General features: G+C 53.6%; 1 protein-coding gene across 1 annotated transcript in view; it reads left to right on the top strand.

The window, feature by feature from the left end:
* The window catches only part of DIXDC1 (DIX domain containing 1), a 29,398-nt gene that overhangs the window by 5,234 nt on the left and 11,715 nt on the right, over positions 1–12,449 (top strand). The window contains exons 2-5 of the mRNA XM_054176142.1: positions 3,053–3,182; positions 4,426–4,551; positions 5,512–5,761; positions 6,206–6,313. Coding sequence (XP_054032117.1) covers positions 3,053–3,182; positions 4,426–4,551; positions 5,512–5,761; positions 6,206–6,313 — 614 coding nt within the window. The remainder of the gene's footprint in view (positions 1–3,052; positions 3,183–4,425; positions 4,552–5,511; positions 5,762–6,205; positions 6,314–12,449) is intronic.

The raw sequence follows: 12,449 nt of genomic DNA, 5'->3' as shown, positions 1-12,449 counted from the left end.
ATCACAGGCTCTGGTGATAAGCACATGCCAGGGATTGCTTTCCTGGGGTGGAACAGGCTCCTGGCACAATAAATCCTGACGAACCTTTGCTTTCTCTGTGCTGGAAGGTGGCACCTGGGGTGCTTTGCAGACCAGATGTGATGAATTCTGTCCATCCAAGCTTGGAGCTGTTCTCCTGTCAACTGAGGCAGCTGTCTTGGGTTTTGAAACAAGTGGAATTCTGAGGGAGTGGGAGAAGTGGTGTGCTTTTATGTTTTGAAGGATCTGGCTCATTCAGCTGGATCCATGGCTGCTGCTGAAGGCCTTCTGCTTCTGTTGGAGGTGTAGGCATGGCTTACAATGGCCTGGTCACTGCCCAGTCCATGCCAGCTGATGGAGAAGCTACAGAATCACTTTTGACTCACTGGCTTAAAACAAGCTGCTGGGATTTCTGCTGAGCAGCCTGGGGGCTTTGTGCCTTCATGCACTGAACACCACTTTGCCATTTTGTGGGTGCCTAAACTTTCCCCTCTGTTATTTTCTTGGTAAATCCTGAAAGTGCCAGCTTACCCCCTGAGCTTTTAGCTTTGCAGCACTCCAAGCTTCTTGCTGAAGTCATTAGATCCTCTAGTTCTTGGGTGGCAGGTGAGGAACTGCTGCTCAGTTCCACTGGCTGAACATTTCTGCAGGAAAAAAATCTTATGCTTTAGTGGGGGGAAGGAGGGGAAAAAGAGAGCAAACCCAAGCAGAGTCAGTCTGCTAATGAAATGTTAAGTCTGCAGCATCACAGCAGCTCCAAGTAGGAAATGACTTTGTGAGGGTGACATCCATGTTCCACTGCCTCCAATTCCTCCTTTTCACTGCTTTAAATGTCACTCCCAAGCCCCTCTGCACTGACTTGTGCTCTAATCATGTCAACCTTCTCATGCCTTGAAGAGACAGCTTCAAAGTTTGCTGAAGAATGCTTCCTAGTGAATGCAGAAAGAGAGTTCAGAGGTAAAAACAAGAAAGGAGACAAACTGCTTGGTGAAAGGATCTGACTGGGGTTGTTTAGCCTGGAGAGGAGGAGGCTGAGGGGAGACCTCATTGCTCTCCACAGCTGCCTGCAGTGAGGTGGGGGTTGGTCTCTTCTCCCTGTTCTCAGGTGATAGGAGAGGAAATGGCCTCAAATTGAGCCAGGGCAGGGTTAGGTTGGAGAGGAGGAACAATTTCTGTGCTGCAAGAGTGGTCAGGGATTGACACAGCCTGCCCAGGGAGGTGGTGGAGTCCCCATCCCTGGAGGTGTGGGGACATGGCACTTGGGGACATGGCTGAGTGCTGGGTTGCTGGTTGGACTGGGTGATCCTAGAGGGCTTTGCCAACCCAACCAGTTCCATGGTTCTGTGAAAACAGAAGTGTCTGAGTGGAAGAGCCATGCAGGCACACAAAACCTGGCAGACTTTCTGTAGGCTGGGAGGGGCTGTGTGGACTTGGTACAAGTTAACATCTAGAGCTCTGTGAAATGATTTGTGCAAGGGCAAAACATCCCTGCCCGTGGCAGGGGGCTTGGAAGTGGATGACTTCTAAGGTCCCTTCCTACCCAAACCATTCTGTGGTTAGACTGCTGCCAGGCTGAGCCTCTCTGGCTGAACACAGGGCCAGTCACCTTTCTGAACCAGCAGACCAAGCCATGGTGTGATTAGAGCTGGATTTCCTCTGTCAGGATAATGAAGAGTGAAGCCATGATCAGACTGGGACTTTGCTGGGGCTGTAACAGCATCAACTCTGAGTGACACTGCTGGGATAATATGGCATGGAGACTCACAACCTGCTGCCCTGGCAGAATAATGGGAAGCTTAGTGAAAAGGGAGGTAATCCCATAAATGGATCAGTTTGTTTACCCGCCCTGGACCCACACCAGCCCTGCCCAGAGGGATTCCAGTGCTCCCAGTGCTCCTGGAAGTGCTGCTGAGAGGGGGATGGAAAGGGAGAAGTCATGGGAATTTGCTCTTTGCCTTTCAGCCCCTTAATGCTGGACGAATCCTCACGCTGCCCAGAAGCCTGAGGTTCAGCCTGCTCTTCCCTCTGTGGCAGAGTGCTCACGTCTGTGAAGCACCTGAGCTGCTGGCAGGTCCTGCAGGTGTTCAGTGCTGTGGCAAGGCAGTCTGCATGTGTACAGGAATAGAAATGGGGCCATTAGAAATGCTGCTGCAGCTCCAGGGAACTGGAGGAAGGGGGCTGGACAGCAGGATGTGCCTTTCCTCTGCAGGAACGGTTAGAAATGTGCCATGCTGGGAGGGTTAAGGAGGGAGGCTGCTGTCTCCTCCAAGCAGTCTGGCCTGCTTGTTTCTTTTGGTGGATGGCAGAGTTAAATGGGCAGGGTTTCTGCTTCTGCACTGTGGATTTTCTGCTGGCTTGGTATGTGGAAGGGAATTGTGTTAGGCAGGACACTAACTGTTGTGAGTGAACCAATTCTGGCACCAAAACTGAGGGGATGACAGCATTGCTTTGGCACCAGATGAAATGTAGTGTAAAGCTCTCTTCTCAGCTGTGCTTAGATGGAGCCCTGTCCTGCTGCCTGGTTCATAGAATTGTCAGGGCTGGAAGGGACCTCAAGGCTCAGCCAGTTCCAACCCCCCTGCCATAGGCAGGGACACCTCACACCACAGCAGGTTGCTCACAGCCACCTCCAGCCTGGCTGCAAACACCTCCAGGGCTGAGGCTTCCACCACCTCCCTGGGCAGCCTGTGCCAGGCTCTCACCACCCTCCTGGGGAAGAACTTCTTCCTAACATCCAATCTGAATCTATCCATTTCTAGCTTTGTTCAACTTCCCCCAGTCCTATCCCTCCCTGACACCCTCAAAAGTCCCTCCCCAGCCTGCTTGCTCTTCCTGTCCTGGCCTGGAGTGAGCTGCACCCCTGTGTGCCCTGATGTCAGTTAGTGCTCAGCAGGCTTTGGGATGAGAGCACTGGGATTGGTTTTTCAGGGGCAAAAGGCAATGAGGTCTGTGAAAATGAGAGAGAAAAGTGAGTGCTGTGCATCCTGCCCCTGAAATGGCAGTGACCTGTGCAAGTTCTGCTTTCTGTTCCCAGCAACAGCTCCAGGCATATGTGGCCTGGGTGAATTCCCAGCTGAAGAAGAAGCCAACAGTGAAGCCAGTCCAGGACCTGAGACAAGACCTCCGAGATGGAGTCACCCTTGCTTTGCTCATTGAGATTGTAGGTCAGTGATGCCATCTGGCTCTGTTTTTTTGCTTTCATCTTGCAATTTGAGGTCTTCTGTAGGTCTGGCCTTGGCTCTGACATCTGTCAGGCGAGCTGGCAGATGTTAATCATGGTGTCAGAGCTTGCAGGGGAAGGAAGGAGTGCCCTTAAAAGCAGACAATTGCAAAGCAGCTCACAGATGCAGTTCTGTTTGAGTCCCCCTGTTGTAGCAGACAGCTAGAGCAGGTACCACAGTAACTGCCATGAGGCTGGAGTGGAGTTGTGGAGGAAAGTAGCTTGTAGAGGAATGGGTGGGATGGAGTTATGAGAGCAGTGGTGTTGGTGTGTGGCAGCTTTGGAAGAGTGATCTGCTTGCAGACATCCTCCCTTCCTCCTGGACTCAACTTCATTTCCCTCTGGAATTCTGTACCTCCTCCAGAGTGCAGGGAGATGGAGAATGGGAACTGTGGGCAGTTTGTTATGTGTTGTCTCTGCTGCTCCTTCCTCCCCACCCTCTTCTCCTGCTCCATTGTGAGGACACTCCTCCCTGAACATGGATCCTTCCCATGGGCTGCAGGCCTGCAGAACTGCTCCAGCTTGAGTCCTCAAGAACAGACTGCTCCAGTGTGTCCCCAGTCCTGCCAGCAAACCTGCTTTAGCATGAGCTCCTCCTCATAGAGCCACAGGTCCTGCCAGCAGCCTGCTCCAGCACAGCCTCTCCACAGGGTCATAGCTCCCTCTGGGGCACATCTGCTCTGGCATGGGGTCCTTCACAGGTTGCAGGGTGGATATCTCCTTCACTGTGGGCTTCCATGGGCTGCATGAGGACAACCTGCTTCACCATGGTCTTCACCACTGGCTGCAGGGGAATCTCTGCTCCAGTGCCTGGGGCACCTCCTCTCCCTTTTCCTTCACTGACCTCCATGTCTGCAGAGTTTTCTCTCTCACAGTCTCCCTCCCCTCTCCTGCCAGCCATTGTGCAGAAGTTTTTACCCCTTCTTAATATGCTTTTACAGAGATGCTACCAACACTGCTGATTGGATCAGCCTTGGCTGAGGGAAGCTTCTAGCATCTTCTCATAGAAGCCCCCCCTGTAGCCCCCCGAGTCCTACCCTGCCCTGTAAACCCAATGCGGTCTCCAGCCTAGCCCTGGACACAGGCAGGACAAGAAACTATGCATGAGCCCTACACCTGCAGCACTCCCTGGGACAGCACCAGCTCTTCTCTGATCAAGTGGGGTGTTTTTTTTTCCACACCTTTAGCTGGTGAGAAGCTGAATGGTATTCAGGTGAACCCCACCAGCCAGCAGGAGATGAGGGAGAATGTGGAGAAGGTCTTACAGTTCGTGGCGTCGAGAAAGATCCGCATGCACCAGACATCGGCAAAAGGTAGGTGCCCTGGCACTCCCACAGCTGATGGAAGGCCTGGTCCTGGCTTTGTTTCGTGTCAAACAGACAATGTCTTGGTTTGGGAGAGGGATTTGGGGGTTGTTTTGTAACAGGTTTGGGGCTGAGCTGTCGGTTTTGACTGCTTTCGGCAGCCGCGCCGCGCACAGAAACGAAGGCGCCTCTTCTCCTGCCGCTCAGATGGCCAAGGAGTGGTGCAGTGGGGGAAATGCAGGCTCAGAGCCCTGCACTGAAATCACACAAACTTGCTGCTGTGAAGTGAGACATGGAAAAAGTCCTTGTGGTCCACTGGCAGCCTGTGATACTGCTTCACGTGGCTGGCAAATAACAGCAACGAGACTCGGTGTGCACAATCCTGTCCGTGGCAGGGCTTAGTCAGACCCCACAAGGTTTGCTGGGGGCTGTGTGTGGATCTGTGGGGTAGAAGGCAGGCCCTGATCCCTCAGCTGACTGCTGGGAGGGGAACACAGTACAGAGCAAGCAGTGTTTCACAGATTCAACACTGCATCAGGTTGGAAGGGAGCCTCAAAGGTCATCCTGTCCATCCCCCCTGCAGGCAGCAGGGGCACCTCCAGCTAGATCAGGCTGCACAGGGACACATCAAGGCCTCAGCCACCTCCCTGGGCAACCTGTTCCAGTGTCTCACCACCCTCACAGCGCAGAGCTTCCTCCTGATGTCCAACCTAACTCTGCCCTGCTCCAGTTTCAAACCATTGCCTCTCATCCTATCACTCCAAGCCCTTCTAAACTGTCCCCCCCCAGCCCTCCTGCAGGTCCCCTTCAGACATTGAAAGGTAGCCATCAGTGTAGTAGGAGATAAGCATCAGTGCTGGAATGCAGTTTCCTGGTGGGGTTCCACTCTCCCCACACTTGCTGGCCAGCTGGCAGCTCTGGTGGCTCTCTGCTCCTGGCAGTGCCTTTGCCTTCATTCCCATTTTGCAGATATCGTGGATGGGAACTTGAAATCTATCATGAGGCTGATCCTGGCCTTAGCTGCCCATTTCAAGCCGGGCTCGGGGAGAGGAATGCATCACAGCCCTGCTGGCACGGTGGGGAAGAGCCTGGCAGCGTCTGCTGCCGGTCACAGGCCTCGGTCAGCAGCGGCAGTGGCGCAGGGGGCAGCGGCTGCTCTGGCAGACGTGCGTCAGGATGTCCTGCAGTCCGGCCGCGACGTGCTCCGGCACAGGCAGAGGTGAGGAGCTGCCCCTGGCTGGCCAGGGCGTGGGCCAGGTGGACACCAGCTCTTTGAAAGCAGATCTCTCTTTATGCTGGCAGTTGCTGGGGAAGGTTGCTCTCGGGTTGTACAAGCAGAGACAAGCTGCTGCTGTCTCTGAAACCTAAAAGCAGGGTGGCCTGACAAAGGGGGCAGTGACCCAGCCTGGCTGCCTCAGCTTTCTCCTCACAGGATGAGAGAGGAGTTTAAAAGAGGAGGGCCTGGTCCACCTGTGTTCCCTCACACCAAGAAGATGAGATGGAGCTCCCTTGATAGGAGAATTTTCTTGATTGGTGGTTTTCTAGCTGCCCTCCTTTCTCACTTTCCCTCCAGTGGCTTTCCTAAGTCTCTGCTTGGAGACAAGAAGAACTTGTGTTCCTCTCTCAAGTGAGGCTTCCCTTACTCTATGATTATTGTCTCCAGGAACAGCAGCCTGGATGAGGAGATTGAAAACCCCTACTGGAGTGTCCGGGCACTGGTGCAGCAGTACGAAGGGCAGCAGGGCATGGCACTGGAGTCCCACTCCTCCAGGTGAGGAACTTGATTGCCAGGATCTGTCCCCTCATGGTCCTCTGTCTGACATTCCCTAAAGTGTTCTTTCCTCACCACTGTGATCTGGTTAGCTCTGACAGAAAAGAGCCTTCCCAGCCTGTAGTCCCCTGCGAAGCAGTGGGTTGCTGCCATTTCTCCCACAGATAAAACTGATCTCATTCATGATGCAATTGCACAAGTAAGAGACTTCCACTTTCTAAAGCTCTGGGCTGTCCCTCAGAGACCAGGGCAGTAGGATCAGGGCAGACACAGCTCAAGATTTTGCTGGGAACCCGAATGTACAGGTGGAGCCTCATGAGGGCTGCTGACACGAGGGCTGCTGAAATGGGGTCTGTGGCCTGCTTCACGGAAAGGAAGGGGCAGAGTAGTTGCAGTGCAAGGGGTGAACATCTCAGAGCTAATGGAAAAAGATGTGGAGGAAAGGATCACAAACCAACAGACTCCATGCCCTGCAGAGAGATGGAGGTGAGGAGGCACGTGGATTTGAACAGCAGTTGCAGGAACACATCAGTCTCTAGTCCAGATGCATGGTGCTGGGGGAGTATCTGCAGCTGCGTCTTCACTGCCATCATGCCCTTACCTGTCACCTTTAACTGTCTCTAGATTTAGTTCTCTAGTGTAGCCTTCCACCCCTCAGACTAGACTGAAGCTGAGGAAGTGCAGCATTTAATTGTTCTACTGGAAAACCTCCTGGATGCTGCTGTGAAGCAGTGTGGTTTGGTTTCCTTCGGAGGTGACTTCCCTCTCTGAAGCAGGGCTTGGATCTTGAGGAGTGTTTGCTCTGTGCTATAAACAGCCTGCAGCCTTGACTGCACAGGTTAAGCAAGGTCAAGCTGGTACAAGTGGAGGCTTTCTAAGGGAAGGGAAGCTGCAGAAGTCAAGCCTGGTTAGGATGGCAGCACATCATACACTTGCAATAGGAGCTGTGGCCCTGAGCAGCCTGTGCCAGCTGTGGGACGTTACCCTGCTGCCTTGCAAGCTCTTCTTACTGCACTTTGCTTTGGGGCAGAAGAGAAAACTCTTGCCCCAAGTCACTTCAGCAGTGGAAGGGAGAGGGGAAAATGCATGGCTGGGTTGCTTTGTTTGCATGGATTACAGGAGAGAGAGGGTCTTGGGGAGAAAAACTCTACCAGAGTGGAGGAGAGCTGATCCAGCATGGGTAGCTTCACAGTGAAGGACTGTGGAGCTATCCTCTTCTCCCCAGAGAGCAAGAAACTAGTTTGAAGACAAAGATCTGTAACTGAAGATATTAAATCTCCCTCTGGACATGCTGCTTTGCTTCATTTAATCTAAGAGGGCAGAGGTGCCTGAGCATAGCTGCAGCTCCTCTTGGTTCACAGTTTCCTGCTCCCAGTGCAAGCCCCAGCTCTGCTTCGTTGCCCCTTTGTCCTGCTTGGGCTGCTCCCTGAGAATGCCTCAACCCCTCCTACCCCCTGATTTGTGCAGGAATGAGGAGGTTCATTTTCCTACCACAGACTGCAGCTGACAATTGCTCAGCAGGCAGGATGTCTCCACAGGATTTCTCAGGCCAGCTTTTGATGCTCCATAGCCCAGAGAGGCATCCATGTAACGTGAGAATGAAAGATGCTTGGTCCAGCAGAGGTGAAGAAGGGACAATGGGTTGTGTTTATCACCCAGGTTTCCTGTGGCTGGGTGTGAGGGGGTGTTTGTAGGTACAGACATGCAAATGTGGAAGTGTGGGAGCTCCAAGGGAGCCAGCGTGGGGCCTCTGCCTCCACATGATGTCAGCAGAGAGCGGGGAAGCTGGGCCAGGGGAGGTGGAAAAACCCTGCTCTCGACAGCAGGGTTGCATGGCTAAAGTCCCGGGACGCCGGTGCTGACTCTTGAGCTGTGAGCTCGGCGGGGCAGAGTGGAGCATGCTGTTCCCTCTGCTCGTTCTTCAGCTGGAGCGTTTTGGGTACTCCTCTCCCCTGGGTTGCCGTTTTCATCACGGGGGGTGGGGGGGAAGTTCTTTTGTGCATCCCACATCACTTTGTGTTTGGCTTTCTCCTCCCTCATGTCCTGAGTCCTCTTACCACCTACCGGTGGTACTGCTGATGGGGCAGAATGTGGTGAGACTCTTTATGGAAGGGGTCAGTGATCTAACCCAAAGAGACTGGGAGCAGCCTGACCTCCAGCTCTGGGGGATGCCTCTGAAGTTTCTCCTCCTCTGAAATTTCCAGTGAGGGTGGGGAGACACTGGAACAGGTGGCCCAGGGAGATTGTGGATGCCCCTTTCCTTGGAGGGGTTCAAGGCCAGGCTGGGTGAGGCCTTGAGCAACCTGGGCTGGGGGGAGGTGTCCCTGCCCATGGCTGGGGGGTTGGAACTGGATGCTCTTTAAGGTCCCTTCCAACCCAACCCATTCTGTGCATCTCTGACACCAGGCTTCACGGTGAAAACAAGATGCTTGGCTCTGATTTCCTGCCAGAGAGAAATGTGGCAGCTCAGTTATGATCACAGGCTGGGAGAAACAAGCCACTGCTGGTTCATTAGTGGGAGATGTGGTTATTAACTGCAGCCACTTTCTCCATCTAATTGTGCTGCTGTGGTGCCTGTCCCAGGGCAGCATCCTCTGCCTAGCCTCAGCTCATGTCTGCATTAGCTCTTCAGTCAGGAAGCTCACAGCCTGAACAGCAGAATTCCCAGAGACAAAAGCTCCAGTAAGCAAAGGCAATCGAAAATGATTAATGGAGGAATTGCCAAAATCAGATGGATTCCCAGGCCGCTGAGCCCCTCACCCATCCATCTCTCTTTCCCCTCCCCTTGCCGAGCTTTCCCTCCCCCACTCTGAGGCAGGCATCTGAGAGAAAAGGCTCTGCCTTGCACAGGCTGTGTGACAGCAGGAGGGAGAGGGAGCTGGAGATAGCAAGGAAGAGGAAGCCGTGCACAGGGCTGGGAAGTGCTGCGTGCCGGCTGCCGACGCCGCATCCGAGCCTGGAGGAGCAGGGAAGCTCCTGCCTGCAGGAGCACCTTCTCTGGGCCCTTCGCCGGCATCTGCAGCAGCTGCTTGGAGTCTAAAGAGGGCAGAATGGGATGAGAAACGCCGCTGGCGATCCAGCTCGCAGTCCTTGTGCTGAAAAACAACTGGGTGTGCAGCTGACCAAAATGCAGCAGCAAGAAACAAATAACCCGAGAGGAAGAGCAGCGAAAAACCAACCCCGGGCTGCAGCATCCCCTGCTTCTGGGATCAAATACCTCTCTGTGGGCTGCTGATCTGCCATCCGGAGGCTTCTTGCAGAGACCCTGAGGATTTGTTGTTGTTTGTTTCTGCTGCGAGCCTTTCAGCTAACGTGGAGCGGTCTGGCTCGCAAATATCTCTCCGGTAGTTTGACAGCAGCCGGCGTCTCCTGCACCCAATTCGGAGGATGGGAAGGGCCAAGGCATGTCCGGAGCCAGAGCCCTGAGGCTCCCCGGGACACGGATTCTGTGAGGCGAAGGGTTAAAGTGGGATCATGGGAGGGAAGCAGGTCAAATGGTGAGCGATCGTTGCCGTTGTCGTTCCAAACAGCAGGGCTGGGGTGCTGGTGGCAAGGAGGAGAGCTCGGACTGCCCCCTGCGGCTCTGGTGCCACAGCCTTGACTCGGGCAGGCGCCGGCAGCTCTGGGACTCGGCGGAGGAAGGACAGGGGTTGAGGAGCCGAGGGGTGGAAGGAAGAAAGCGGAGCAGTTTGCATCATAAATCTGGGTTAAATAGCCTGAATTTCCCAGCGCTCTGCGTGCTGTGGATCCTGAGCGGTTGTGTACTCGAAGGAGCAAATTACCTGTGGGCATTTCGTACCCTGATGGCTTTGACTAATGCAGAAAGCATAGAAATGCTTCCAGCATTCACTCGATGGCCTCGTGGGTGAGGTGAGCCTGCCCTGTGAGTGCATTTCAGTGCCTCTTTCACTGGCTGGTGTGGTGTGAGAGGCTGGCACTCATTCCGTGTGGCCCCAGTGGCCTTGCAGAAGAGGGAAACTGCCTGGGGAAGGGGGCTGTGGGTGCAGGAAAGCCAAAGCAATTCTCTGGGAAGCTGCTGTGGGGACCTGCAGTGCCCACTGAACCCCAGCCTGAAGCCTTTGTGCTTGCTTTGGGCTGTGGATCCAGTGCAGGCTTTGGAAGAGGGAAATGTGGATTCCAGGCTCTAGATCTGCTTGGGTTTTGTTCATCCTGCTCCTTCTTCTTTCCACTGCTCTGCTCTTACCCACCCATCATATATATATGTATTTTTTTCCCTAGGACAGCTCTCATTCCTTCATCTTTTGCATGGATGAGAACCAGCAGTGCACTTCTCAGTGGCTTGCTGAGGAGGGTGGCAGTGGCAGGTTCAGAGCATCAGCTGAGGGCATCTCAGCAGGGGCAATGCTGAGATCTGTTCCTAGAAGGAAGCAAAATCCTTCTGGCTCACTGGGCATGCTAGATCTTCCTGTTAGATCTTCCTGTTGTGTTTGCAAGTTTCATCCTTCCCTCTGACTCTTATTGCACACTTGCAGCCCCAGCAGTACCCTCTGGGCTCCCAACCAGTTGTTTGAATTTTACCCCCAGTGAGCTGGGTAGAAGTGGGCACAAAATGCTCCTCAGCAGGGACTGCTGTGATTCACAGATGGCCTTGGGCTGGAAAGGACCTTCAGAGGTTCCTAATGGAGCTTAGCCTTCCTGAAGGTACATCCTTGAGCAAAGCCTGGTGGCTTGGACCCCCTTTAACAGTCACACCCCCCCTGTTTGAGCAGGAGAGGACAGATAGGCAGCCCAGGTGGTTGGTTATTCTCTCACTCTGTGAGTTGCTTTAATGTTTAACAGGGGGGAAGTCCATTTAATGTGCACCATTAAAACCAGACTGCTTGAAGGTCTGGAACAGAAAGGAGAAGTAGGCCAGCACTGGCTGTGGGAGTAGACTAGAAAGGAGCTGCTAGCAAGGAATTCCTCCCTCTGCTGCAAGGCCTTCCTGCTGCTGTGAGGGTGCTCTGGGATATGCAGCAGCACTGCTGGGAGGCTGCAGCTGAGCTGTCAAAGCCTCCTGTTGGGTTTTGGTTCTTTCCTAACCCTCTTACATGATTTCCACACAGTTTTGGCTTTGCTCTCTGTCCTTTGGTTCTGTGTTGGGGGGAATGAACAAAATTTCACTGGTGCTCACCCTTGCAAGGATTAGTTCCTGTGGCTTTGGAGGTACACTGAATAGGTCAGTGAGCTTCAGCCACCTTTTGTTGTTGTCTGTTGTGATACATTTAGGAGGCATTTCAGGGAAAAGAAAAGGTTGCTTGAAGCTCAGAGTCAGCTGGGATGGCCCCAGTGAAAATGTGAGAGTACATTCAAGGAGCCTTGATGCAAGAACATCAGGGAGTGGTATCTGACTTTCAAAAGTGTTTTGCCCTTGGAATTCCAAGTTAGTGAAGTGATGCTTCTGAAAGGCATGGACCTGCTGGAGTGGGTCCAGAGGAGGCCACAGGGATGATCAGAAGGCTGGGACAGCTCTCCTGTGAAGACAGGATGAAAGAATTGCACAGCCTGGAGAAGAGAAGGCTCTGAGGGGACCTCCTGTAGCTCAAGGGGAGCTACAGGAAGGCTGGGGAGGGACTGTTTAGAGGCTTGGAGGGATAGGATGAGAGGCAATGGTTTGAAACTGGAGCAGGGGAGATTTAGGTTGGACATCAGGGGGAAGTTCTGCACAGTGAGAGTGGTGAAATCCTGGAACAGGCTGCCCAGGGATGTGGTTGAGGCCTTGATGTGGCCCTGTGCAGCCTGACCTGGTTGGAGGTGTCCCTGCTGACTGCAGAGGGGGTTGGACAAGATGCCCTTTGAAGGGTCCCTTCTAAGCCCATGTAATCCATGAAGCTGGGAGAGGGAAGCAGCAAGCCAGGGTGACTTTGTTCAGCCTGCAAGATGAACATAAAGCTCACAGTAAACTGTTTCTGAGCAGACCTTCAGTAGAGAGTGGTCTTAGCTCTGTGTGTTTGTGACTTCTCTGGTGGCAGTCTCAGGCTTGCATTCTGCTAAGGAAAATGAAGGCACCCTGCAACCCCTCAGCCTGCCATGGCACTGCTGGGAAGTGATGGGCAAGTTACTTGCCCAGTTTGGTTTATTGATGGCTTTTCCAGTGGGCAGTGAATGCTCAGTGTCAAGGAGCTCACCTGCATGT

This window comes from Dryobates pubescens, chromosome 34 (assembly GCF_014839835.1).
Source record: "Dryobates pubescens isolate bDryPub1 chromosome 34, bDryPub1.pri, whole genome shotgun sequence".
Classification (NCBI taxonomy): domain Eukaryota; kingdom Metazoa; phylum Chordata; class Aves; order Piciformes; family Picidae; genus Dryobates; species Dryobates pubescens.
Note: the sequence above shows the minus strand (reverse complement) of the source record. Positions and strands in the feature narration are given on the sequence as shown.